A 24,825-nucleotide genomic window follows, 5' to 3' on the forward strand; every position below is an offset into this window, starting at 1 on the left:
CGGCTTGCAGCTGATTACCGTTGTAATCACTCACATTTTAGATGATCTGATAGGAGAAAAGGCCTACAAATCATCTTAACACCCCCCTAAATTCCCCTGAACTCATTCTCCTGAAGAAGGAGGCCAACAACAACTACTTTATTTTTGTGCTCAATATTTTCTACTTAAACAGCAGGCCAGAAAATTCCTTCAGAAAATCCCAGTAAAAACAATGCCTGGGTAAGCCCATTCTGCCAATATCCGCTGCTCATTTCAGTGTAATGTAAGCCCTGGATTTGCCAATGTAAGTAGATTGGGGCACAATGTAAGTACAAGTGGAGTTGATGTAGCTAACTTTGTACTAAGTGGCAGCTTGCTACGTCTTAGTGAGTGCTGCTCTCTGCCTTTGTAGAGTTTTTAGAGCTTTCACGAACAAACTGGCTTCATCTGCAAGAACTATATACCTGTAGGTGGTTTTGTTTACTGGCGATTGTGTTTGTGCATCCAACTATTGTGTTTTGATACAGAGAGCAAACCGTTTTTTAAAGTAAAAACACTCACGCTTAAACGTTTAAGTGTTTGCTGCTCATACCAATTGAGTTGTGATGGAAATTATTGTATTTGATCCACCATAGTGCAAGGATTGTATGTAACTGGTATTGCCAAAGGACTTTAAATTGAGGTTCATATTTTTGGGGTTTTCATTTGCCTCACAAAGCCATCCCGGAAATTCCATTTAGCTCATTGTGGTCGACTGAGGTGCAGCATGCATTCACTTTGGTTAGTTGCAGTGTCGTTTGGCATGGGCCAGAATCACTTCATCAGTCTTTGAGCCAGACAGCGTATTTTCCCTTTCAAAATATGGTGCTGCTCATACAAGCACAAACAAGGCATTATAACCCCAAACCAGAGCAGTTAAGTTGTTAATTGGCCAGTTGTTGTTTTAGGTTGCTCTCAGGTACGAGTGCTCAAGATTCCCCCTCCATATTACATTAAAACCATTTTCCCTCCAGTATTCAACCTCATGTTGTTACTGTAGTAGTTGGATTAAGGTGTATACATGCTTCAAATATCCTTTAATAATGTGACTAAAATTAGAGCATCAGTAATGATCACAAGAAGCTCAGTTCATGGCAAATTTCTTCAATTTACTTGTTTTAAATGTGCTCTAAGCCAGTGGTTCCCAACCTGGGGTCCGGGCACCCCCAGGGGGGGCGGCAAAGATCAGAGGCGGGGCGCAAGTCTTTATATGGTTTGAGGTTGAGGTAAAAAAAAAAAAAAAATTGCAAATGTTATGATAATACACTAGAATATATAATGTATACAAAAGTCTGTATGAAAACTATTTTGTTGTATCCTCGTTTTTCCTGCCGCCACGGCATCACTATTTTATGAATGAAACATGGCGGAGAAAGGTAACAGTGCTGATAACTCCTCTGTATCAAAAAAGATTTGAAAAAAGAAGGGGGCTCAGCTTTTCTTAGACATGAGCTCTAAGCCAGTGGTTCCCAACCTTTTTTCCTTGGTGCCCCCCCTACTCATGTCTAAGAAAAGCTGAGCCCCCCCCGCCCTCCCAAAACTTGTTGAGGAAACTCTTTAGATAGAGCCTTACTTTCTTTTTTGATACAGAGGAGTTATTAGCACTTTTACGTTTCTCCGCCGTGTTTCATTCATAAAATAGTGATGCCGTGGCGGCAGGAAATCGAGGATGTATTTTGATGAATTTTAAGCGAGAACAAAAATATATAGTTTTTATACAGACTTTTGTACACATTATATATTCTAGTGTATTATCATAATTTGTTTAAGATGTGCAAATATTTAACTAAGCGATGTTGGGTGACGGCACTTCTTGTTGACGTATTTTCAAACAAAACAAGGCTAGTTCGCCCCTCCCTCCTCCTCATCCCGTCGCCTCTCCCTCCCTTCCGTGCTTCAGCGCACTAACCCCCCCAACCCCCACCTCCAAATCCTTCTTGTCGGTTATTGGCTGGAAGACTGCTTGTTATGTTTGGTGGTGCAGGTTGGCACAATTTGTTTTTGTTGCCGTTTGTGGAGCCTGGGTTGTCTACAGAGACCGCTTTTTTTTCCTTTTTTTTTTTTTTTTTTTACAGTGTGTTCAGGGGACAGGCAGCTCGCGGATAGTGAGGAGAGGTTTGCTGTATGTGACAAAACATGTTGTAGCCTAAAAAACGCGTGACATTGCTTAGAGTACCTTTAGTTGAGTTAATATCGGACAAAATTGCAGGCCATGTAAACATAATCAAACGCTCTGAAAAGCACCACATTTTTTCTTTTGTATGTTTGTGTCTGTGTTGCAGCTTGGGAACTGTTAATTACACATGAAGGGGTCCCCTAGCAGCAGGCCGGGAGCCCTAAGGGGCCAGTGGTGGTGCTGGTGGGACGGGGAAACAGATTATGGCGGTCTCGGGGCACAAATAGATGGCCAGATGAACCAGCAGGGGCCCCTATCTTTTATTCATTCCCCCAGTGGACCCTTCCACAGGTCCTGGACATGAGGCCCGCTCACATTAGGCCAGGACTGCTTTATAAAAATGTTATTTTTGTGTAGAACATTTTGTTGAAATAATTGTTATAATAGAGCTTGTGAAACACACAGTTAAGGGTTTGGCATTGACTGATGAGGCTCAAGTTGGCCAAAGTCGTCAGGTACGGTTTTGTATGCAACTGTTGACAACAAAATTGTGTGTGTGTGTGTGTGTGTGTGTGTGTGTGTGTGTGTGTGTGTGTGTGTGTGTGTGTGTGTGTGTGTGTGTGTGTGTGTGTGTGTGTGTGTGTGTGTGTGTGTGTGTGTGTGTGCATCATATAAGTCCTGTGACATACTACTGTATCGTTTTAATGAGGTGTGTATGTGTGTGTGTCCAGGGGTGATAATCCTGTCACCCGTCTGTAGAGCCCCAACGAAACCCCTGCTAAGCCACTTGATTCACTTTGATCCAGTTTTGGGGGGCAGTTTATTTTCTCTTAGTGCCGTTGATCAATGATTTCTTTTCATTGCTGATGTAATTAGTATTTTTTTTTTTTTTTGTGCCCCTATCTGACTGAAAGAAAGATCAATTTCAGCTCACACAGAGGATTACATGAACATATGAACACAAACGTGCGTGTGTGTGTGTGTGTGTGTGTGTGTGTGTGTGGACTGATAAAACACAAAACTTATCCATTAACATTACACTGCCTTTTCTCCTACAGCTACACCAGTTGGTGCAGTTTAAATAACTATGAAAATGAACAGTCACAACAATTAAAATGCTGCCCTAAACAATTCCAGCTCTTATGCATAATTCATCAAATTAATATATAGATCTGGTATTATCCTATTAAGAAAGGGTTGTTTTTATGAATTAACTTGATAAAGTGGTTAGCTTGAGCAGGGTGGCCTGATTGCAAATAGTCAAATGATTAATACAAGCCATTGTTGGTGTCCTCTCTGATGAGTGCTATTAGCTATTCAGTACAAATGAGTTAAACCTTGGTTTTATAACCACATTAAGACCTCATAGCCAGTGAGGAGCATTACAGCCACAAGTATTGCATGAAGCATCGCTGTATCTCATTTTGGTTGTTGAGCACACTGTAGTAACATTGATATTGGTGGGTGTCAGAGGTTGAGTTAATTAACTTGGTTTGTGAACTGTGATGCAACTCTGGAAAACATGGCTCAAATGTCTGATTATGAATGTTAATGATATGTCTCTGAATATATCTGATTCCACTCACCGTTCTATGGAGAATATTTAAATGATTGAGTTTCCTTTGTGCTGCTGTTTGCTGAGCTCACTGTCAGACACACGTACAGTTTCCTGATGCACATTAGAGCAATAATGCATGTTTGTTCCTAAAAGTCTTGTCCGGTGTAGTCTGGATCAACTGAAGTACATTTCCAGGATAAAGCCTGACGAGCTAGCAAGCCACTAATATAATACACCCATCCAAGCCACACGCTGAAAATGGCAAGTTTTGAAGAACATTTGGATCGTTCAACAAGGCCGGACTGCTTGGTTCTTTCGGAGAATGATTGTAAAGATTTACAAAGAATATGTTTACGGCATTTACTCTCTAACTGAGACGTTTTGGGACTGATTGGCGGGTATTGCTGTGATACAAAATCCACCTGGCAGTACACTAGTAAGAACAAATTACATTTAACCATGTATCCAGCTAATTTATATAGCTCACGTTACTGTATTGTGTGAACAGTTAACCTTATTTAATAATGTATGTGGTGTTTTCTTATACGGGTAGCAAAAGTTCCACCAAAACAATTTCCTTCCCGAGAATATTTTGCAGAGCCACCGTCGCTGCGTCCGGAGACGATTGTGATTGGTTTTAAGAAATGCAATCAACCCAGAGCGTTGTTTTTTTTTCTACTCCTATCCTAGAATGTAGGTGTGGTGTAGCCAGACCTTACTCCACAGCGCTGTGGAGATGGGTCTGACAATGCGAATGTCCAGTGTGAATTATGGAGCTGTCTACAGCTTGGAACGACTCCCAGAGCCTCATACCTGTCATTTGGTGGGCAGTGTTGCCCTCCTTTCCACTTTGCAACACAGGCGGAGACCACCTGCTAAATACAGGCCTGTGTGTGTCTCACACGGTTAGTAAACTTCATGACATAACTCCATTAAACCATTTAACTAGAAGCACAATGACCAACCTTTAAGTTGATTGTTGCTTTAATTTGTGCTAAGTAAATGTTAAACGTAATCAAATAAGATATTCATGGTTTGAAAACTGTGCCGTGTTTAGCAAAGTAAGACTTTTAATTATGGATATTTGTCACTGAGTTTTGCATCATTGTTCTGACCAGTTGTCTGCAATTTGTTAGAAAGTAGTTAATCTATTGCCTTCCAATTTTAATGGATGTGGTTTGGAAGATCATTTAGATTTTTAAATTGAGCACAATACAATGTTAAACTTAACCAAGATGTTAGATGCCAGAAATGATCGTGCCAGAAAAGATTCAGTAAAATTATTTGGCAGACTTTCAGGCTTCATCTAATGATTATTTTCATTATCGAATAATCTACGGAGAACATTCTCTATTTAATTAGTTGTGTGGTCTACAAAATGTCAGAAGACAGTGAAAAATGTGTAATAAAAGCCCAAAGTGACATTTTCACATTGTTTGTTTTGTACAACCAACAGTCCGAAAACCAAAGAAATTAAATTTAGTATAACATAGGACAAAGAAAAGCAGCAAATCATCACATTGGAGAAGGGAATATTTGGTATTTCTGCTTTAAAAAATGACTGAAACGGTTAATCATAATCAAAATAGTTGCTGGTTAGTTTTCTGTTGATCGACTAATTGATTAATCTACTTGAGTCTAAATTCAATAAGTGTGAATTTTGTGTATTTATGAGCGAGTGATACATGCAAAAGTTGCTCAAACCTCATGAGACATGTTGTTATTTTTCGACTTGAGGGATAATTCTCTAAAATTAGACCTGTCTATTAACTCTTGAAACTTACCTGACAGCAACCTTGTGGTCAGTACTGACCATTAGCCTTGTCTCTCATTTACCTGACTTTCTTTTGAACTAAGCCCATCCTGTAGGGCTTACACACTTGTGTGCAAGGCCAGAGCCTGAAATTACCATCAGACCTTCTGCCAAAACCAGACCAGGTAGTCATTACTGGAAGAGCCTTCAAGTATTTCACCCGTTTGAAGTGTGTCAGTACTTAGAGAGATAACAATGCCGGTGCCCTTTAACCTTGTTGGGTTCTTCAGGTGTGTGTGTGTGTGTGTGTGTGTGTGTGTGTGTGTGTGTGTGTGTGTGTGTGTGTGTGTGTGTGTGTGTGTGTGTGTGTGTGTGTGTGTGTGTGTGGGTGGACTTCCCCGTTTCCATTGGGCTGGCCGATCTTTAAAGTTGCTCACTGGTCTGGTTACAGCCAGGGGATGAGCCATGGCATTGAGTACTTTCAAATGGAACCAAACTAAGCCTATATGCAAACAAAACCTAGGGAATTAGGGGAACTAAGCTGGCCTGTTCACAGTAACTCCTCGGCCAACGCTGAACCACAGAAGAAGAGAGAGTGAAGGAGAGGAGGGTGGGAGTGAATGAGCGAGGCTCTCTGAATTCTCATGAAGGGCCTGTTCTTTTAATTGTGTTGAACGAAACAACAGGGGCTAAGTAATGGGGTTTTAAAGCGAAGCACATTTGGATAGATTGTGTAACGCCCTGTGTGGGTGTGAGGCGGGGAGCAGAGAGGAGAGAGAGGGAGAGAGACAACGAGGGCGAGTGGGCGGTATTGTGTGGCAAGAACAAAAGGCGAAAGTTGGCAAACGGAGACACCCACTGAAAAGCCTGAAACCAAACTGGCCGGCTAATTACTGACATGCATTGTCAAGGAGGAGGAAACACAACAAAACCGGGATAAAGATTAATTTTATACCTCATCCTCCTCGCTGTCAGACACACAGAAACAAATCCTGTAAATTGAAAAAGAAAATCAAAACGAGGCGAGTAGATAGCGGTAGAAGGGATCACCGGGATAAAGCTATGGGAGTGTAACCGTGTAAAGCAGTGCTAGTAAAGCTTCCTTTATTCTGTCAATCCCTCCTCTCAAACACAGGCTATAGACTTGTCTTCACGTTTCTGAGCTGTCTGCTCTCAGACTCTCCCTAAGAAAAAGTAAAGAGTTTGAGAAGAGGACTGTTTATGAAATAGAAAAGGGAACATAAATAGGCTGGGAGTTCACGTAAAGTTGCTGCTGTATATTTAGGTCAGTTATAATGGAAGTCTCATATATTGGCAAAGGTTGCAGAAATGCCCAGACTTATATTTAGAGGCTGCAGTTAGGAAACACAGAGGTCAAGATCTTGAGTGGGTTGTAATGCAACAATGTGTTGTAAAATAATTTACAAAGAGGGATAAAAAGAGGAAAGGTGGGACTGAGTGCTAGGATTATTAATATTGGTGTCTTTTGGAGAGAGTGCTAACATCTCTTGACATGTTTTTTCTACATCCAGCTCTTTTAGACTTTGGTCTGCCATTTTTCTGATTCTTTGCTTATCTTTTTATTTCTCTGTTCCATTTTGACAAGTGTTTTGGAAAAAAAAATTGCTTGTCATCCCGAACCTATGCCAGGCTGGTTTTATTTTCCCCTTATTATTATTATTTTTTTAGTGTTTTTTGAGGTTTCCCGAGCGTACATCGGCGATTTGGAGATGAAAGGGATGGAATCATCCCGATTCCTGCCCTGCCACTGAGCTGCTCAAACTCCCTGACAAAGCTGTCAGACTCCATTTTTGCTCCAACTGCCAGAGTAAACTTGCTCTGCCATTTGCAATCAACAAGAGGCAGCGCAAAGTCCCGCTTCTGCCGTGTCAGAACCCTCCAACTGCTCCCCATTAAAGTCTATTTCCCCCCCTTCTTTCTCTCTCAGCAGTATGTCTGTCTGCTTATATTTCTTCTTTTTTTCTCCTTTATTTCTGTTTCCGTTGTGTCTTGCATCCACACATGTAGTATATGGATTTTTAATAACTCTGAGGAGGTTGATTTGAAATTCTTAGCCGTAATTATGAAGTAGCATTTTTAAATGTGAATGTTTTACCTTCCAATTAACTCTTGGAAGGTAAACATATGTTATACCACACATTATGCAAGTCTTAGACAGCTAAGTTTAGGAATATCTTATAACAGTCTTATAATTGTGTATAAATTGTGTTTTGGGCTTAAATCTAGCGGTACCTCTTGCAATCCAGAAGTAGGTAAAACAGTGAGCCTCAGTAAAAGGCATGGTTTAAATATATTAGGTCATTAGGCAAAAACTAGGAAAATAATAATAATTTCAATAACTTTTAATAATTGTTTCTCAACAAGAGGCTAATTACACTTGTGAGTGTTCCTTCCTATATACTGTATATTATTATTATTATTTCTTTGTGAGGCAAGTCATAGTCCACTGTGTGTCTATGAGGACACAGGGAGGTTTGCGAGGGACAGCACACATACATGAGAGAGACAGTAATAGAGAGAGAGGGGGAGAGGGAGGATGCTTGGCGTCTCTCCAGCAGTGGTGCTCCTGGTGTGTGAGAGGAAGAGTCTCCATTCTCTGGCTGGGCTTTCATGTAGAGAATGAAAGAGATAGAAGCACAGAGGTGAGAGGGTGCTATGAGATGTTTACGGGCAAACATTTTAGCTTCGCTCCAGGTTTGCCCCCAGTCTTTAAAATAAAGCTGCAAGGAATAATCGATCAGTCAATCGACCGGAAGTTAATCTCCCAACTATTTTGCTAATTGCATAACTAATTCAAATAACAATTAGTTGAAGCTGCAACTGTGACATTCTGAAAAGTCTTTTATTGTCATGTACAGACAAAGAATTGTTTTAGCCTGGCTCTTCTCACATTAATCAGAGCACTTGTTTGCAGATTATGTCTGTGAAATTCTACCTGACATAATGGTTACCGCTGGAGTTGAAGACTTGTTGTAAGTCCACCACTGATGCAACCATATCACAACTCTACTAGTAATGTCTGATTTGAGTGTTTGGATGTGTGACCGTTCGTTTTTGTGCACCTGCACCATGGTCACTTTCATTGCTTTGAAATAAAATACTTTTATTAACTTGATTATTTCCCCCGTTACCCACTGAAATGGACACCTAACCATTACAAGAAATTCTGCACCTCTCCCATTTTCATTCTGCCTCTCTCAGCCCAGCCTGTAACGTCAGCTCGGCCGGTCTCAGCGTGGCCCAGCTCGGCTTGGAATGAAACGGCGCGTCCATAATCTCTGTGCCGGCATGTTAATTTTCAAGTCAAAGGGGCAGCTCCCTTTTCATCACGGCGGAGGCTGTGGAATATTCAGCGCGCTGCAGATGTTCATGAATAATGTCTGTGGCCAAACCCCTGGCTGAGGCTGGGGGAGGAGGGAAGGGGGAGAGGAGGAGGGAGCGAAGCCAGATGAATTACACGTAGGGGGGATCTGACAGGCGGCGTGGAGCTTTGTGATCATTCCAAAGTTCTAATAATCTCTCTCACCTTCTCCATCTCCCCAGTAATGAAAGAGAATAGGTGATTGCACCCCGGGCTATGTTCCCCGCGTAATGACTCCTCCAAAGGCACAGAGCCGCCAAGGAAAAATGAACTTTGAATGAGCGGCGAATTGGCTCTGACAGAGTGATAGACCGTGACACAGATTCTGTAGCAAAACAGACGTAGTGCTAATTGATTATCAATATTTTAAGCAAAGTGATGAAAATAAGCATTAAGAGATGTGAAAGAGAGAAGGGAGTGCACAACGCTACCTTCGAAGGGGGTTTCATTTGCCCAATCTTCCTCACTCTTTCTCCACCCTGTGCTTCTACTCCTCCTGCGGCCAGGCCGTCTCCCTCGTTTCCCCCATTTCCCCGGTGCCACTCTCAGCCTGCCCTCTCCCTCTCTCATGCATACTGTCTTTCTGTTTCTTTCATCTTTTCTCATGAGTTGACATTTTTGCGTTAATTGCCAAATCTGTCCCTGAAATTGTATTCATTTTGTAACGCTTTGCTTTATTTATTTCTTCGCTCTCACCTGCATTTGATGTTCTTTCTGAGCATTGTTATCAGGCCCAGCGATAGTCACCTTGTCCCTCAGATGGTGTCATTTTGGAGTTCAATCACATATTCATTTTTTTCTATCTTTAAAAAAGAAAAGAAATAAAACAATTTATTCAAATACATTGTCGGTAATGTTGGGATGTCTTTACAGAATTTATAAAAACATATCAAAGAAAATGAATACACACACACACACACACACACACACACACACACGACCTACCATTTGTGAAGTCCACACCAAAGAGCAGGCGGGGACCACCAAGTTTGTGTGTCTATTCTGCAGTGTGTGTTTGTTGCTATAATGTGGTCCGTTGTGCTGAGCCCTATTGACGCTGCCAGGGTCCCGGCTCTCCTGCCTTTCTTTTCTAAGTGGCCGCCCTCCTGAACCTCCTTGTGTCAGCACTGCGATTAGCGGCTCTAGTTTACCTTTCATGTGCGGGGGTCCTCATAGACTTAGCCCCATCTCTCCCACCACCACCACCACCACCACACACACATGAGACACACACACACACACTCAGTGGTGTGCCATCACAATGGCATCCAACAGGCTTTCAGCGGGGGGGACAGAGCCTATTCTCTACCATTCAACAACACGCTCAAGTGCGTTCACTCTGGAATAGATGAGCAGATACACACACACACACACACACACACAAATATTTCTGCTCTGAAATTGCAGCACATGTACAACTTCTTCAACCAGGATGGCACAGTTTGATTATTGCGGGCTAAAATTTGAGCGACTTTTCTGGAAAATAATGATGCAATGTGGGACCTCCTTTTTGGAGTTATAGGTAGGCGCAGAAAGTATTATAGGTCAGTATGACCAGCTAATGAGCATTTCTTTAATGGTCAGTAGCTTCAAATAGTTATTCAGAAAAGAAAGTTGTGGTGATTAAGTCTATCAGGGAGTGCTTATTTCCCGTCTGTGTACTCACAATTTGATTTGATTTGACATTTGATTTTTTTATTGTGTTTCTAAATTGGATCATTTTGTTTGGAAAAGGGAAGTACTTGGTCAAAGTATTTTTCTAATTTTTAAATTGCGAAAAGGTTTCCAGCAAATACTGCAAGAGTTGGCTAAATCTGCCCTTATTCTTATATGACATCAACACTTGTTTTGTGATCGTAAAGACAGATTATCTGTGTCAGGGTTTTGCAGAATCTATATGTTGAGGCTCCATACCTCCAGAGGTACTGCTGGTGCTGGCATGCACCCACCCGAAAATCTATGTATCAGTGCTATGGTAATACCATGTTAGTTGCAATGGATGCACTTTATCACATGAATAGAAGAATGTAAGCATGATTACTTCGGGTATGTAATGTGTGGCCTGATAATGTACAACTCCACATTGTGTTGGGTGAAACGCTACACTGAACTATAACAAGTTCCTGTACAGGAGACCTATATGGTGGGACCACTGGATCACCTTGATGGAGAAAAGCCGGCTTAACTGTGCACTTACACCATGCAGAGGCAAAGCAACCGGTACTTACTTCATTTTCCAAGGAGCGCTGTGAGACATGAAGCAACCGAGAGTTAAGCATCAGAGAGCGCGGAGCGACAGCTGGCGGAGAGATCTCTGATTTGGTGGCAATGGATACGGTTTAGCAAAGGCCATTTGAAAGGTGTGAGACCTTATGTTCTTCTGTTGTAACACTTCTGGCTTTAGTACCAGTATCAGTCTGTGCCTTTCTGTCATAAAATGTATGAAAAGCTCTGCCATCTCTTGATATGGCAAAATATTCCTGTTGAAGTTTTTCATAAAACAATGCAACATGAATATGTTCACCAAAAACATGGTAAACAAAATCCCAGATACAATAAATATAGTATACATGAATGTCTGAAGACATTTACCAACAATGTATTGCTACAACAATTGAACTTGGTTTGTCTACTTTAGGGCTGCTCCCTTTTAGTCGATTAGTCGACTAATCGGTCGTTTTGGTCAACTTAGATTTCTTTAGTCGATTAGTCATGTTTTATGCTTTTTTCATGCTGAATGACTTATTTCCAAGAAACATACGAGCACATCTCTGGTAAACACAAGAGTTAAAGTGGCGCTTTTGCATGCCTCTTTGCAGAGAAACTCAGATTTACAGATCTGTCGATTAAATCAACTAAATCGATTAGTCGATACAATTGAATGAGTGTTAGTCGACTAAGAATTTCTTCAATCGAGCACAGCCCTAGTCTACTTCAACTACAAAAAAATCCTATGCCAAGTGAGAGCAGACTCTCTGGCTACAAGAGACAGCTATGTACTTTCTGTTTGAATGACACAAACAAAGTTGTCACCAGTCCAAAGCGCATGGTAACTTATTATTCTGTGACATTAACATACAGTATGCATACTTATTGTATACCCCTTTCACACTGAACCCATGCAATGTTGAACCTCCATTGTAAATACAGTACTGTTGTGGGCCCTTTTTTTCTTTTTTCAGAACCATGCAAACACTGTCTAGCTGTAGCATTTGCAGCTATTTTTTTTTCACCCATGACAAGTAGATGAATGGCCAAATGTGGGCTGAACCTATTTTTTTTTAGCATCCTACTAGGGATTTGTCTGTAAACGTGGTATCTCTAGCACCTAGCACACAAACGTGTTCAAAGGTTACAAGATAGAAAAGGATGCGAAGAAGCAGGAGAGTGTTTAGCAAACGATAACAGAGGAGAAAAGAAGGACATAAAGGAAAAAATAAAGAGGCATAAGAAAGAGACGGTGGCATGTGGAGACATGACAGGGTTGAAGTTGAGGGTGAGATGTCATTCAGAGGCCCCAGGATGCTTAATATTTTACCATGTGATCCCTGCATTATGAATTTGGTCTGATTGCCCTCTCAAGACCTCTGTTATGCACTTACCCACTCGTCTCAGTAAAGTTCTCATGACAGAACTTCTGTATTTATCTAAAAGGCATGCCCACCCTCCGACCAAACCAATTAAATAACTGTAATTTTACTGCTAACGCACGCTTTAATGTAACATTTTAATCTAGTGCTGTAAAAGGCAAGGGCATTTACATATGATACATATGCTGTGTTTTCACATTGAGGTTTCAGGGTTGAACTTTGTTTGACCTGGTGGCTGCATTATAGAGGCTTTGTTGCTGGCTTCACTTTACCCCTCAGGCTTATGTGTGTGTGAGGTGCTCTTATGCCTGATGTGAAGTTGTGGACATCCGTGTGTATTCCTCAGGTGTGTGCATATGTGTGTATGCAGCCTATGGCATTGCGTGGTCCTCAGAGTAACCTCCCTCTCTGATCTCCCTGACCGCTGGAGGCCTCTGCTCCTCCCAGCCTTTTCTGAAATTTTCCTCTCAGGGTTCAGGGTCCGTGGCTCCATCTTTCTGAGCACACAGAGTCAGGGGATATACTTTCGCCCTTGGGTTTAAAGGGTAGGTTGGGGTGCTGGGCCCGAGCCACCCACATGCATTGCGAAGACCCCACTGCTCAGCTGCTTATTGCCCCACGTGAAACCTGTTCTTAACCCTAGACCTCCTATGCAAGGTTTTGCCCAAAGGAAATAAGACTCATACCCGAGTGTGTTGTCTGGAGCCAAGTGGTGTGTGGTGCAGAGGGGTTTGGAACATGAGCTGAGGATTATTGTACTGATCTTCCTAATTATTCACTCTAACTTTAAACTGATTAATACATGTCTTATTTAGAGTCAGACTATTAAATCAGGTCAACCGCTTAAAGGAAGCTGCCTAATTGGATTGCTACACACAGGACAATATGATGCTCAAAGTTGGGCTGTCCTCTCTTGGTCAAGTAGTTGACAAATTGGTCATTAGGGTCTTGATCTACCAAGAATATTTTAGTCAATTAGCTGTTTTTGTGATGTCTTTTTGGGGATATGCTTTCAGTTATTAGTCATTACTTTTAGAAACTGGAGTCTCATCTCTGCCATCACGAAAATATGTAGGAAATGCTTAGCCTTTAAACGGATAGTTCAGATTTTTTGAAATGGGGTTGTATGAGGTGCTCTTCCACAGTCAGTGTACAGTATGACCTACAGTAGATGGCGGTCGGCACGCCCCCAGTTTGGAGAAAAAGGCAGGAGTCCCGGCGCGAAGGCTAAATAACATACTGCTGTGAACGGGGAGCAGCTGCTTAACATATTTAGCCACCTACATTTTTTTTTTAAGTGTAAGCTATATTTAGAATATTTCCCAACTTTACCTTGATGTCAGACAGCCCTGTTTAAGTTTACATGGGGCGAACCTTAGCTGTTATCAAAGCCACCAGACTCCATTGACAAAAAAAAGTAATTTTACCTTGCAAAATACAGGAGTTGCTGTACTCCCGTGTTCTTCGAGGTAAAATTACTATTTTTGTCAATGGAGTATGGTGACTTTGGCGAGAGCATCAATGACAGCTTCAGTTCCCACACATAAAATTAAACGTCTGTTTGACGGCAAGGTAAAAATATTGTAAATATAGCGTACACTTAAAATGATATGATTTTTTTCTTTTTAGATGGCTAAAATATGTTTAGCTGCTACCCCCATCCACAGCAGTATATTGCTTAGCTTCCCTGCCTGCTTCTTCCAACTGGGGGCGGGCCGACCACCATCTACACGGATTATAGACCTCCATACAATGGTAGATAATAAAATCTGAACCATCCCTTTTTAAGAAGCACTAGAATATCTAAACATATTAGGTAAGCAGCTAACTAATACAATTATTAACAGTACATTTGCTGAATAATTTGTATTAATTGTTGGTCTTGGACAATGTATGAAAATAGTTTCAAATGCTCACAAGTTCCCAGAGCCCAAGGTGATGGCTTAAAATTGCTTGTTTTTGCCAAAAAAACTTTAAAAACCCAAAGATCTACTATCAACAAAACACTGAATTGTCTCATTTGAGAGGAACTAACAATTGTTTTGTCATTTTTGCATTTTCCATATTAATTATGGGCATTGCTACTGATTAACTTTTGGTCGACCAATTGTTTCAGCTCTAAAATAGATTTTTTTCCGCATGACCACATTCTGCAATACACTGTAAACACGGAGGAAGATGTTTACATCCAATCTACCGTATGTTGCCTTTACTGAGAAATACTGTATATAAAATATGAATTTGAATTGTTTGAGTCTGTGTTTGTAGTTTGCAAACAAAATGAACTCTGGACAGAGTTACATCCTGTTTTTCCTATAAATAACATCAATCTCTTTTTAATTCCTCACCTCTTTGAGTTTGACAGATGCAATCTCAGCATGATCACTTCGAAGGAAAATACAAACATGGAGCCGGGGTGTCGAAAGTTAAGAGTCCCTTTTTAAAAATGTATAGAACAAAAGTTGCATAAGCAAGCTCCAGAGTTTTGGCTTGTTGGTTCTGACATATTAGGTAGGGGAAGTCTCATTTCTTCACACATTCAGATGAATTATCCAAATTGTCCCTCTGACTTAATGTATAGCATAGTGTACAGTGTTTTTATCAAGCTCATCTACCACAACACTGTGTCAGCATGCAGTACTGGCAACTTGCATCTGGCTCCTTCATTTAGGCAATCACTCCTCTCTGAAGCATCCATAACACCACAGGAGTACAGGCCCTAATTGATGCACCCCCCCACCCCCCCAGCATCAGAATATAGCCGTGGAACAAAACAAAAGCTTTGCAGACGATTGGCAATGAATAATTGATCGATTTTGTAAGATATCTCTCTCTAATTGTTTAGTTTGTAAATATTTCATGGGTTGATGTTAAATCAGCCTCATGACAGATGTAGAGGGCAGCCTACGATAAAGATCATTCAAGTTCAGATCTTCTCTCTTCTGCCTGAAGGAATTCACTCTTATGGCTGAGACACACGGATTCATATACGGTACTTTTGTAAATAATTTCATGTGTTTTTTTTCAAATAATTCATGTTGCTCTTGATGTCTGTGCCCCTCCAATCAGCATGTAAGTACATTAGTGATATATCCCGAGTCAAGTTATATTTTACAGCTACAAGGTCTGGATGAGCTGGTGTTGATGAAAGGTCCTGTACAAGCACACAGGCACCTGCATTTTACACGTATATAAAAGCAAGCCCTGGCTGGAGCCTCACGCTTGTGTTGGCTGTGTGCTGTGCCACCTAGTGGCTGCTTTGGATGTTGCTTCTTCCCGTGATCCATGTAACCGGTACACCTGCTGTACATTTCTACAACATCACATTTGCTCCATCAGATACTGTGGGTTTCTGTCTCATGGTCCACCTTTTTAACCTGAAGAAGCTGAAGCTTTGAGCAAATACTGTATCAATCTGTACTGTATCGGTACGATTCCCTGGTCAGGTCAGATAAGGAACATTTATCCATTTATCAGTTCAGATGTAGTGTTATTCATTGGGTAGTTTTTAACTAATTCACATGGAACCTGTAAGTAATGTACAAGTACAAAGTGGGTACCATTTTTACCTCAAACTTGTCTCAAATGATCATCCCACATTATTTTTGAACTCACTGACAGTGGAAAAAAAAAAATACATCCACATTTGAAGTTCCTCTTATTGGTGGAGTATCAGTGCTGTAGAGCTGCAAAGTTGAGCTTTTATTTGACCAATTACTGTATCACATCTGTCCTGTTTGTCTTGTCCACTAGAGCCAAATGATATTGGAAAATAAATTGCACTGGAATATCTTTAATTAGGCTGGTTAACTGCTGCAGTTGTTCAGTTACCTGGTCAATTCAATCATAACACTTAAACTATAAATTCATATTTGCCTTACATTTAATGTGAAGTTTAGTTTTGCAACCTTGTAAAAAGAAAGCTGTGTAATGGTATTGTATGCCTCACGTTGGTGTAGGTTTTGGCCATTCTTCTGAATCCCTCTTTGGTAACAACCTAAAGTGGGAACAGGGTCTTTCTCTAAGAGTCCATTATTTCTTTGTGGCATTTGAAGCCTTCTTAATACCACGCCAGACCAGTCAAAGCATCCGAAATATGCATTTATGACATTGAATGGCATTCTTTTATGACTTTGCACTCATCATGCTTGGATGGATTTGTGGTGTCAGCCTAAATGTTCAAATACACTAGTTATTATGTCGAATGTTATTCTCATGTCTGCCAACTGACAGATGTAGATGTTTTGACTTCTTCACTTAGTTTAAAGTTACGTGCCAAAAAAAGCAACATATGATATTTAAATAATCTAATAATTTATCAGTAATTCTGTATATCTTTAAAATCAGTCATGAAAACATTACATTTCATTCCTTCACAGGACACTTTGGCACTTGCATTGCAATATTATTGCTGCAGCAATATATCGATGTGCCCGACTATTCAGTTGTCAGTCTGTCTGCCCAGCAATTTTCTGTCTGTCTTTCCACCTGTCTTTCTGTCTTGTCTTACCTGTCAGGCCTGTTAAATGTCAGTTAGTGTGCCTACCTGTCTGTCCTCTCTGCCCCATTGTGTTCTTATGTTTCTTTGTCTCGTCTTTCTGCCTGTCAGGGCTGTTATTCGTCAGTGTGCCTACAGGTCTGTTTGTCTGTCTTCCAAACCTGTCTGTCTCTTATTTATTTATTTTTCATCTTATCTGTCTCTCTGGTATTCAGTGTTGGTCGGAGGCACGGCTGTTGAGCTTCACTGTAAACTGCTCGGCTGATTGGAAGGGACATTTTTCCAATGGCGCTGCGCTGCCTCTAATATTCTGTTTGTCGTCGGGTGTGAGGCTGATTTATCACGCCTCCTCTCCTGCTGACATTCAGATTCACTTTGATTGGCGGCTGGACTGGAATGACACCCACCACTACCAACACCGCTAACATCACCGCGGCTCACACAAATGCACAAACACACACAGTCAAATGTGATGTCACAGTCAGGTATACAGTGGATATGAATGCCTATTACGCCAACACATACCCACTTACATTTAGACATGAAGACATGCCCTGGCATATATATATATATATATATATATATATATATATATATATATATATATATATATATATATATATATATATATATATATACTCACACACAAACACACAGAGACTAAGTGGATAACTGTTGTGTTGACCTCTGTCTTCAGCATTGCTAATTTGTAAGTGTTGTATTGAGTTTATTGAACAACGTGGGCAGCCTGCTGCTCTTCTGTTGTACTCTCACCTCCCGAACTCTATAATATGGTAGCCTTTCTCACTTCTAATACTTACTGTACCGGCCTAAGACCTAAGCTACCACACTCCTGCTGAATAACATCTCTCTCCTTCTTTTTCTCACCCTCTGTCCCTCCCTTCTCCCCCTCCAATCCCTCCTTAATAACTCTATAACTCACCTCAGCCTTGGATTTAATTGCTTATCTGTGTGTAAACGTATTAACCCTCTGCTGTATCTGTTTTGCTGCCCTCCCGGGGGCCTTACAAGCCTCTCTGACTGCCGTGCCTTACATCCAATGAATAGTCCTTCTCTGAGTGGTAATAGGGAATCAGCATCGTAGCAGCAAGCATTGGCGGCGTGTAAGAGATAAATCAGATTGGGGGTCTAGCTTTGCCAGTTTATTGAATCTAAATTGCGTGCGTGCGTAGCCCCCACCGGCCCTACAAGGCCCATCCATCTCCCGGCTGATAATGGAGCGGGCCTGATTCCACCTGGTGGGAGCATTATTACATTTCCCCTCTAACGAGACCCAGCTAATCCTGCCAAGGGAGGAGGACAGAAGAGAAGACAGAGGAGGAGAGAAGAGAATAGGAGAGTAGAAGAGAAAAGTGAAGGAGGATGTTGGGGGAGGAGGAGAAGAAAGGAAAAAATGAAGGGAAGAGAAAAGAGGTAGAAAAGGAGATTCTGTAACAAAAATTGCAAACATCCTGGCAGCCTCCTGCTCCCTCCCACTCTCCGTCTTTCTCTCTTTCTCACTTTCTCCCTTTCTGTTGCTGTGCATAAAACATCTTCTAGCGCCATCAGAGCTACATGGCCCCTGGGCCCCTGAGCTGCAATTACACTCATAATCACAATGCGATTTCACTGACGCTCGCCGCCCCTTCCTGCTGCCATCCCTCCTCTTTCCCTCCGCCCCTGCAGCCAAGACTGAACGAAGTCTAAATGAAGTGAAAGGCCTCTCCTCTCCCCAACACCCGGCCGTTTATTACCCGCTTTAATAAAAGTCCATCACAGAATTATCCTACAATGAACTGGAGCCACTAAGTTGCCAAGAAATATACTTCCAATAAGCAGCCTCTGCACACCGACATGAATATTTCTAGATGGCTACAGCTGTGAGACTTAATTAATTTTATATGCAACTGTAATGTTAACATGCTTTTCATGATAGTGCAGGAAGGTGTTGCTGTAATGTATTTTTTTGTAGTATTTATTTATAAAAAAAAAAAAAAAAAAGCCGAGCTCTTTATTGATGTCATTAAATCGTATCCCTGGCTCAGCGCTCAGGCCTACTTTCATTGTTTTGATAGGGCAGGAGCCCCGTGAGGCCGTGCACTGATGAGAGATGGATAAACAGTTTGATTTGCTGCTATCGCCCCCAGGCACAGTGTACTGGAGAGATGAGCAAGAGAAGGAAGAGAAAGCATAAAAAAAATGGGGAGGGGTGAGAGAGGGCAAAACAGAAGGAGAGAAGACAGAGCGAGAGGATAAGAGAACATGTTGGGGGAGGGATGAAGGGATAGAGGTGGAGGATAAACATGCAAACAAAAAGAGGCGACAAATCACTCCTGTTGTTTGTGTGCACACAGGCAATGCTTTTTCTCTTATTTCTGCTTGTTTGTCTGTTTCCCCTTGCTGTCAGTTCTCCCTTTCCCTTTTTTGCCCTCCTCTTTCTCCCCTGTCTCCCTCCCCTCTCCATCACACCAACAATACCGCTCCGTCTCCTACCTGCCTCTTGGTAGCCCCGAGCAAAGAGGGAACTGTGTACAAACACAAATACACATCTGTGCATACAAACAAGAAAAGTCATGAATGTAGTTGTGAAGAGATGCAGGATGATGCAGCCCATGGTTTAGTTTTTGGTACATACACACAAACTTACTAAATTATGACACACACACACACACACACACACACACACACACACACACACACACACACTAGCTGAGGGAGGTAGAGGAAGGTTCAGTCATCCATGTAGAGTCATTGTTAGTAAAGATGTGGAACCTCCAGATTTAACCACCCGTAACAGCAGTGTGACGGTTCTTTGTCTACGGCAATTACTGAACAAAAACAGCAGCGCAGTCACAGAGAGACCAGCACAACCCATGGCCTCCTGCATCCAAACACACACACACACACACACACACACACACACACACACACACGCATGCATGCGATGTATGTGCTGTATCTTTATGTAACATACTTGCTCTCAGTTCAAAGTCTGACACCAAGTCACATCACAAAACACAAAAAGAGACACAAAACGAAGAGCGTACACAAAACACACATGCAGGCGTCTCATATGGTGCAATAAACCACATTCGGACACCCACAGCTGTGCCCTAACAAAAATTCTGTAAGCTCTCACAAACACTTACACCCACTCTTCTATTGTATTAACTTCCCCAAAACAGTGCAGAGCTCTCATTCTCTCTCTCTCTCTCTCTCTCTCTCTCTCTCTCTCTCTCTCTCTCTCTTCTTCTGCTCGCTCTCGTCTTCTGTTTCTCCCTCTTTTTTTCTCAAAGTTTAAACTCATTAAGTGTAATGATATTGGAGACTCAATTTTACATAGCTCACTCATCAACCAAGTGAGATAGCAATAAAGGCGAATGGCTCCGCCGAGGCCTTAACGCTGCAAAATAAATGATGCGCCGCAACGGAAATGTAATTAATTTAGAAGCAGTATTGATAGTCCTGCCATACACGGCATTATATTTTTTAATGTGGCTTAACATCTTGATTATTCAGGGGGAAAGGCGGAGGAAAAGGGAGCCGAGACAACACGGCTCATGATGAGAGATGCTTAAAATGCCCTGACGAGTGTTTACTCCCGCAGCCTCACTTTCTCTTAAGCTTTTCATTATGCCGAGACGATAAACACCTCTCAGGAAGACTCTGTGATTTTCACAGGGGTACGAAGGGAAAGCAGAGAAGGGGGCTGTCTGGTAGGGAAAGGGGAAAAAAGGCATGATTCATATTTTTGTTGATTTGTACTTTTACTGTTGATCCAGTGATGTGTTCTCTAGTAATCTCCATTGTGAGTATCAAATAACAGTATTTCCCACAGAAATAACTGTTGTTCCTTGCGCGTACAAATATGTTGTTGTTTTTTTAAATGGGATCATCAAATTTAAATAAAAACTGGTCAATTAATTTATTTGTTTTTATTTTATTTTCAGAACATATATTATCATATATCATGAATAATAATCAATTCCTTAATATCTCAATTTATCTTTAAAAATGCTATAAAAGTTTTCTATAATAAAACCATTATGATGTTCCTAATGTTCTGCTTTGCTCCTAACGCTGCCGTCTTCTGTCTTTCTTTTCAGCTAAGACAGACGAGGTGCTGAAGGCCAAAGTAGCCAAGAGAGAGGAGGAGGCGCGGAAGAAACTACAGGAAGGTGAGTTATACGTGTGGGTCTGTCACAGATCCAACATGTGGAATTTGACACCAACAGCAAACTAGTTGTAGAAGTTCCGAATTGACAACACACAAAGGAAAACAAAAAGAATAAACCATAAAAGTGTAACAAAAAAAGTGCAACATCAAAGTTGTTGGCAAGATAACAGCTGAAATAATGAAAAAAATCAAGTTAGCTTTGTTTTATATTTTGTTCTCCGATCAAGTAGCCACTAGCAAAATTACCTTTTGAGGAGCGGGAGCACAAAACACCAAAAAGTATTTAAGCCTATGAGACATCTGTTGCACAACTTCTGTCCTAAATCAGCTGGAGCATGTTTATCTGATAAAAATAAAAAGGCTAACGTGTAATGTGTGCAATTTAACAGGTTGTATAAGGCTTTCACACCATGAATGTGAATGTGTGAGTGCAACAACAAAAACATTTTTATGTGTATATTTAGTTTATGTAAAGCCCCGACTATGCTCGTGTTTCTTGAGTCAGGTATTGCAGTATTTTTGCAGTCCATGCCCTCTCTGACACATTAGTGATGTTACACACTTAAACACATCCAATATGGTTACATCAAGGGATTCATGTAAGCGCCCTTGTCTTGCAAACAAGAATTTGACATCTAAAAATGAACTTGCTGATGCTGAGTATACTCCTTAGTTTATATTAAGACGTCTGTAATCTACATAAAGATGCGTAGGCAGAAATGTGCTTATTATTGCAGGCAGTCAATTTACCCCCATGACATGCAGACACACACACACACACACACACAAAGATTATATCAATACACATTCAAATAAAGTCAAGAGTAATTTGCACTGGATATGCTAGCAGTTATAAAAGTCCTTAGATAGAATAATGACCCTGGTCCTTGCTCCAGAGCATGACATAAATGAGAATATCACATGTGCTGTTATCAACCGCTGTGTGTGTGCGTGTGTGTGCGTGTGTGTGCGTGTGCGTGCATGTGCGTGCGTGTGCGCACACATTGGCATGTGTAGTAGCATAATTTGTTCTACTGTGAGTGTTTTTTATATCGCTGGATTCTCTCTCCAATCTTTTAGTGTCATTCTTTTTGTGCATCGAGCAGGCATGGCACTGTGACCTTTAAAGTTAGCTGACCTTTTTAGCCAAATGAATGTCCAGTCATCAAAAACTAATTAGCCCTGCACTCTTGCTTTGGTCCCCCCAGTTCTGGGAAGGATTTATTCCTTTTTTTTTTTTTTTTTTTAGCCTCTCCACAATTCTCACATTAATGTTATTAATTTTTCTTGGTCTTATCGCTCTGTCTGTCTGTTTTCTCCTCCTACTTTCTGTCTCACATACCTTCTTTCTTCCCACCTTCATTTGTCCTCATCAACCATTTCCACCTCTTTCCTGCCCTCTTCTCTGTGTCTTTCTTACTCTTTCCCTTCTCCTGCTTCTTTCTTCTCTGTGTGGAAGCATTGCCAAAGTGATGACTAAGTACTTTGCTTGGGGCAACAGAGCAAGTCTCCCAATCAAATAGCTTTCTTACGCTAAGTTCACACTGCACTGTTGCCTCTTTTTGGATTCAGTTGACTGCTTTGCTCAAAGCTTCCTCGTCCCCCGATCCATTCGTTTTGTGTGAAATAAGTTGTTGGTGCTTGATTGTGTAGTAGAGTGGTGCAATACAGCATGCTGTGCAGGCGCTGGCTTCGAGGGTGATCATTTTTATTCCCTGCACAGGGACACAAAGAGAGATCAGAGAGGCTTGACAAAGCGGCCCTGACGATTTGCCATTGCCTTGGTAGCGGGAGAAGCCAGTGGCACCTTCCCAATACACATGAACAACACATCCACTCACATAGACACAAGCGGAGTCATCCAGCTCCATCCTCTTCTGGCCTTCCTTCCAGCACAACTAAAATGGAGGAGGTGGGCCACTGCTGCTGCTAAACAGCAGCTCACCAAGGGTCTCCGTATTCCCCGCAGGGCCTCTTAGAGGTCAACACAACTAGAAAGTTTACACTTGAACTGTTAAGTCAACTGAAATGAGAAAACCTTTAAAGAGAATGGAGGGGAGAAGTGAAGAACACTACCACCTACACTCCTCGTTCATAAATAGATTCACATCCTAGACTGGCAATGTGTTTGAGTTAGTTTAGCCCTAATCGAACTACCGAGATCTGATTCATGTGAATGCTATGATATGCAAGCTATTATTGTAGCAAACTGTGCCTGCATACTGCGGAGCCCTGCAAGAATAGAGGTTTTATCAGCAGGGTTTACAGAGCGAAAGAGAAGGAAAGGATCAATAACTGACCTTGTGGTCATCAGTTAACAAAGTAGTCTCCACTTAAAGAGTGCTTGGCTCTCTGGTTAAGGGCATCCAGATGATGCTAGTGGTTGAAAAAGGAAACAAGTGATATGAAAGGGTGTGAATATGAGAGCGGAGGATGGTTCCTTTGTTAGTTGCATGCCTTGTTTAGGCTATTAAAGCTGAGAGATGTTGTTTGTGTGCCCAGGAGGCTTTAAGCTAACACAGTGAGTGTCCAGCTATAATAAGACGGACTGACTGCCAGTGTAACACAGTCCGTTTGTGTGGACTGCACTGTCAGCTGGCACTGTACTCGAGGCAAGGTATAACCAGAGTAGCTGTGTGTGGTGGTACTGTATGTAGGGCTGGATGTTAAACTAAATGTATCAAATGACCAACATTATGAATCTTACCGACCTAAACATAGGGCTGTGCAATAAATCAAAATTTGTATTCATAAAAACACCGTAATCGAGAAAAAAAGATTATTTTGCACATTACGTTTTGCAAGTAAACTTTTGTTTTGTCTTGTGTTCTGAATGAAAAACGAAAAGTTCAAATGGGAAAAGTACAGTATTAAGGGAAATTTCACAGTTCAAGGTGTTTTCACTGTTTATTTATTTAACTGTTGCACTCTTTTTTAAATTAAATAATTGCAACATCTTTCTAAAAGTCGATGAGTAATGTTAAATATTTGTGATTTCAATATTGACCAAAAATATTTGTGATTATGATTTTTTCCATAATCTAGCAGCCCTACCGAAACATACTTACCTACCTGTGCATCAGGAGAACCTGCTTTGTGTTTCATTACAGTCCGATCCAAGTAGTGCTTCCTCCCATTTTTTTGTTAAATTCCCTCATGTTGTCTTTTAATGAATGTCTTTTGAACTGACGATGAATACGACAACCTGTGATGTCTATCCAGATGTGTTACCACCAATGAGCTGGTCGTGTTGTAATTAAACTGGAAGATATGAAACCAAGTCAGCACAAGTAAGAAAACATATAGAGTTGTGTAACTATGTAATTATTGCTATTATTGATCAACCTGCATCTTATTTCTCGATATATAAAACGTATGTATTTTAAATAGTGAAAAATGCCAAATATTATATCCAAGCACCCATCATGATTGCGTATTCTAATTATTTGTTTTATCCAACTGAAATAATCTAAAGCCCAAAATATTCAGTTTACTATCACATATGACAAGGATTCAAATCCTCACATTTAAGAAAAAGCTGGTGCCAGTAAATGTTTGGCTTTGTTAGATGAAAAAAGTTAATTAGTTAAAATTATCAAAATAGTTGCTGATTAATTTTCTGTTGATCCACTAATCAAGTAATCATCTAACCCTTTAAACAAATATTACATGTTGTTAAAGTAAATGGGATAATTTATTTTAATACAGATTTTAGATCATATTGTATGTATTT

At 41.0% G+C, this 24,825-nt stretch overlaps 1 protein-coding gene across 8 annotated transcripts in view; it reads left to right on the forward strand.

Moving 5' to 3' along the window:
* The window catches only part of rsrc1 (arginine/serine-rich coiled-coil 1), a 129,824-nt gene that overhangs the window by 86,529 nt on the left and 18,470 nt on the right, over positions 1 to 24,825 (forward strand). For all 8 annotated transcript variants that reach the window (XM_028573498.1, XM_028573496.1, XM_028573494.1 and 5 more), the window contains exon 7: positions 21,022 to 21,093. In XM_028573498.1, the coding sequence (XP_028429299.1) occupies positions 21,022 to 21,093 (72 nt within the window). The remainder of the gene's footprint in view (positions 1 to 21,021; positions 21,094 to 24,825) is intronic.

The sequence above is a fragment of the Perca flavescens genome, chromosome 3, assembly GCF_004354835.1.
Source record: "Perca flavescens isolate YP-PL-M2 chromosome 3, PFLA_1.0, whole genome shotgun sequence".
Taxonomy (NCBI): Eukaryota; Metazoa; Chordata; class Actinopteri; order Perciformes; family Percidae; genus Perca; species Perca flavescens.